General features: G+C 16.3%; 2 protein-coding genes across 2 annotated transcripts in view; one reads left to right on the forward strand and one right to left on the reverse strand.

Annotated features, from left to right (window-relative positions):
* PRSY57_1464500 (tRNA 3'-trailer sequence RNase, putative) overlaps positions 1 to 1,514 on the forward strand; it is a gene marked incomplete at both ends in the record, with an annotated part of 3,280 nt that extends 1,766 nt beyond the window's left edge. Inside the window, 6 exons of the mRNA XM_012910241.2 lie at positions 1 to 234; positions 390 to 642; positions 792 to 927; positions 1,037 to 1,111; positions 1,204 to 1,262; positions 1,359 to 1,514. The exon at positions 1 to 234 is cut by the window's left edge and continues 1,766 nt beyond it. Coding sequence (XP_012765695.2) covers positions 1 to 234; positions 390 to 642; positions 792 to 927; positions 1,037 to 1,111; positions 1,204 to 1,262; positions 1,359 to 1,514 — 913 coding nt within the window. The remainder of the gene's footprint in view (positions 235 to 389; positions 643 to 791; positions 928 to 1,036; positions 1,112 to 1,203; positions 1,263 to 1,358) is intronic.
* Positions 1,515 to 1,964: 450 nt separating this feature from the next.
* PRSY57_1464600 (hypothetical protein) lies at positions 1,965 to 2,406 on the reverse strand (the record flags this gene model as incomplete). Its single annotated transcript, XM_012910242.1, has 2 exons — positions 1,965 to 2,181; positions 2,351 to 2,406. The coding sequence occupies 2 exons, from the start codon at positions 2,404 to 2,406 to the stop codon at positions 1,965 to 1,967; spliced, it is 273 nt and encodes a 90-aa protein (XP_012765696.1).
* Between the last annotated feature and the right edge of the window lie 1,358 nt (positions 2,407 to 3,764).

A 3,764-nucleotide genomic window follows, 5' to 3' on the forward strand; every position in this document is an offset into this window, starting at 1 on the left:
ACATTTTCAAAAATTCAATGAAACACAAATTAATAAAATGTTATCATACCCTTGCTTTTATTTTCTTGGTACAGGTTGCTCAATGCCTTCAACATTTCGTAATGTATCAGGTATTATTTTAAGCATACAAAAGAATTTTAGTATTATCTTAGATTTTGGAGAAGGTTCATTATATCAATTATATTGGATGAGTACATCTTGGATAAATTTTTGTAGCATTATTAAATCATTCAGGTGTGTTACATGTGAATAAAAAGAAAAGAAATTAATTATATATCCCAACAAGAACAAATTTAATATATATATATATATATATATATAAATGTATGCATCTGTTTGTATGATGTTCATCATTTTTTTGTTTTTTTATTTTTTTTTTTTTCTTACAGAATAATTTTCATTTCACACGCACATGCAGATCATCATGTTGGTCTTTATTATTTATTATATATGAGGAAATACCTTTTTCCATCCTTAGACGTTCCATTAATATTAATTCCTATAACATTGAAAAAGTGGATCAATTTATTTAATGAATTATTTTTTGATAAGAAATTAAAATTTGTATATCTTACCGAAAATTTAGAAATAAACCAACAAATTCATGATGAAAACGACATTTTGAGTATTCACGTGTTTAAGGTATATTTTAGAATTTTTTTTAAATATATTCTGTAAATAAATAAATAAATAAATATAAATATATATATATATATATATATATATATGATGTACCAAAATAAAGGAGCCTTTTATAACATTCATTTTAACCTTTTTTTATTTCACATCAGGTTAATCATATTAACGAATCTTATGGTATCAAAGTAGAAAATAAAAAAATAGGATCCATTGTTTATTCTGCGGATACAAGACCATGCGAAAACGTGAAAAAATTTTCCAAAAATTGTGACATTTTAATACATGAAGGTATTATATACATAAAAAAAAAAATAATAAAATAAAATAAAAAAATATATTTATGTTTATATTTAATATATTTATTAACATTACATGTTTGAATAATACATCTTTACAGCTACCTTTGATGATGAATTATTAGGAGAAGCAATTAATAAAAAACACTCTACTACTAAAGAAGCTATGGATATAAGTAAAAATGAAAAAAAATTATTCAATATATAAAATTATAATTTCATGAAAATAAGTGTCTTATTAATTTTTTTTTTATTATTTTTTATATAGGTTTGGAAGTACAATGTAAAACATTAATATTAACACATTTCAGCCAACGATATCCAAAGGTAAAAATCAAAAAAAAAAAAAAAAAAAATTAAACATTGCATATTGAATATATTATTATAATATATATATATATATATATGTATATTTATTTTTAGGTGCCAAAAATAAATATGGAGTGCTCATCAAAAATGCAAGAAATATTAAATAAAACCATATATAGTTTCGACTATATGAATATACCCTTAAATTTAATAAACGAATTGCCTAGATATTTCACGATATTATTAAATTTATTAGAAAAAACATTTTAATTAGAAAATGGTAACCCAAATGAACATACTTAAATGAAATAATAAATATTAAGAAAAACTAATTAAATCTCGAATTGCGAAAGTTAACATAATAAATTTTAATAATTCTATAATTAACCATATAATTAATAAAAAATGAAACTAAAAAAAAAAAAAAAAAAAAAAAAAAAAAATAAGCTGTTAAATAAGTGAAATATTAAGAATATCAAATAAATATAAATAGATATATATACATCATTTTTTATAAAACAACAATGAATAATAATTTGTAATTAAAAAAATAAAATAAAAATAATATATATATATATATATATATATATATATATATATATATATATATAAATAGATAGATATTATTATATATATATATATATTTTTTTTTTCAATATTTTATATTTAAAAACAAATAAGAAAACTCATATAATAATTTATATTTTATTTTATTTTATTTTATTTTTTTCTGTTGTTGTTTTCATGAAGTTTGTTCATATCGCAAAATTTGTTATAAGCTCCACCAGTAGTTGGTAATAATTGAACTTGTTGGCATGTTTTAAAATTTCCCCATTTTGTTAAATAAAATGGTTTAGTAAATTTTTGGGATTTATATTCCTCTTTCACCAACCATTTACTAACATTCCATCTTGGTGACATGTGATATCTCTTTAATCTATATAAGTAATAATTATATATTTACAAAAAGAAAAAAAAATAGGCATATGGAAAAATAACAAAATATTAAAAATAAACAAAAAAAAAAATCATATATACATATACATATATATATATATATATATATATATGATGTGCATTTTTCTTTTCTTGGTAGTGTTTATTACTTATATGTCCATGAAGTGTTCCATCTTAATAATTGTATGTTACTTAAATTAACCATTTTTAAATAATATATCAATAAATTTATAAGAAAAAAAATAATAAATAAAAAATAAATAAATCTAAATATAATAATTCTATCGGTTTTTAAAATAATTTAACACATATGTAAAGTAACACCACTTTTCTAATTAAAATAAAAATTTGTCAAAGACAAATTTTTATCACGTTAAATACATTTTATTGAAAAAATAAAATTACAAAATTAAAATACCTATTATAAAAGCATCATCTTAAAAATGGTTTCATATAAAATAAAAAAATAAAACTATTAAAGTGAAATTTATTCCATAATTAGGAATCAAATACAATAAATATTTAACATATGTATTTATATTTTATAATTACTAATAAAAAAAACAGGCTTGGTGGAGCACATATATATAAATATATATATATATATATATATATATATATATATATATTAATATATATTTGTATTTATATACTATTTTAAAAAATTCATTTTCACTATAAAATATGTATAGTAATTGATAATATCCACATCTAATAGGATATTAAAATAAAATAAGAAATGTCAGCTATATTCATATTTATAATAATAAAAAAATGTCATTTTTTTTTTTTTTTTCTGTCTCCCTCTATATATATATATATATATTTATACATATTTGTTTACATGTTTAAAGGAAAAAAAAGAAAAATATATATATTACATTATTTTATTATTTATTACATTTTAATTTTCTTTAGTTATAAATTATTATTAATAAATTTCTATTTCTACATCATAATATTTATATATATATATATATAAATATATTTATATAAAAATAACGAAAAATATATATAGTTTTTTCATATTTTTTTTTTTTTGAAAGAGAATAATATTTTCTCTCATTCTACTTAAATACTGGTATATTTTTTTTATGTATAGTTTCTTTCGTTAACTTTTTTAAATTTTTTAAATTAAAAATATTATATTATTATATATTATATATTTTTTATATTATCATTAAATTATTATATAAAAATTCATTTTTTATTATATAAAATATTTATAAACTATTATATTTTATTATATTAACAAATAATTAAAAATATAATGACATTAAAAATAAATGAATATTCATTTTTTTCCTTTTAAATTATTCGTATAAATTTTTTTTTTTTTAACTTTAATTTTATTTTGTATATAAAATTTTATTTTTATATATTTTATAATGATATATATACACTTGTAAATTTATACTTAACTTTTATTATATATAAAATGTATATGAATGCACTTGAATTTTTTTTTTTTTTTTTTGCATGAGAAATATTATGAAATTAAAAAAAAAAAAAAAAAAAAAAAAAAAAAAAAAAAAATTATAAAAAAAAAAAAAAAAAAAAAAA

This window comes from Plasmodium reichenowi, chromosome 14, assembly GCF_001601855.1.
Source record: "Plasmodium reichenowi strain SY57 chromosome 14, whole genome shotgun sequence".
Classification (NCBI taxonomy): domain Eukaryota; phylum Apicomplexa; class Aconoidasida; order Haemosporida; family Plasmodiidae; genus Plasmodium; species Plasmodium reichenowi.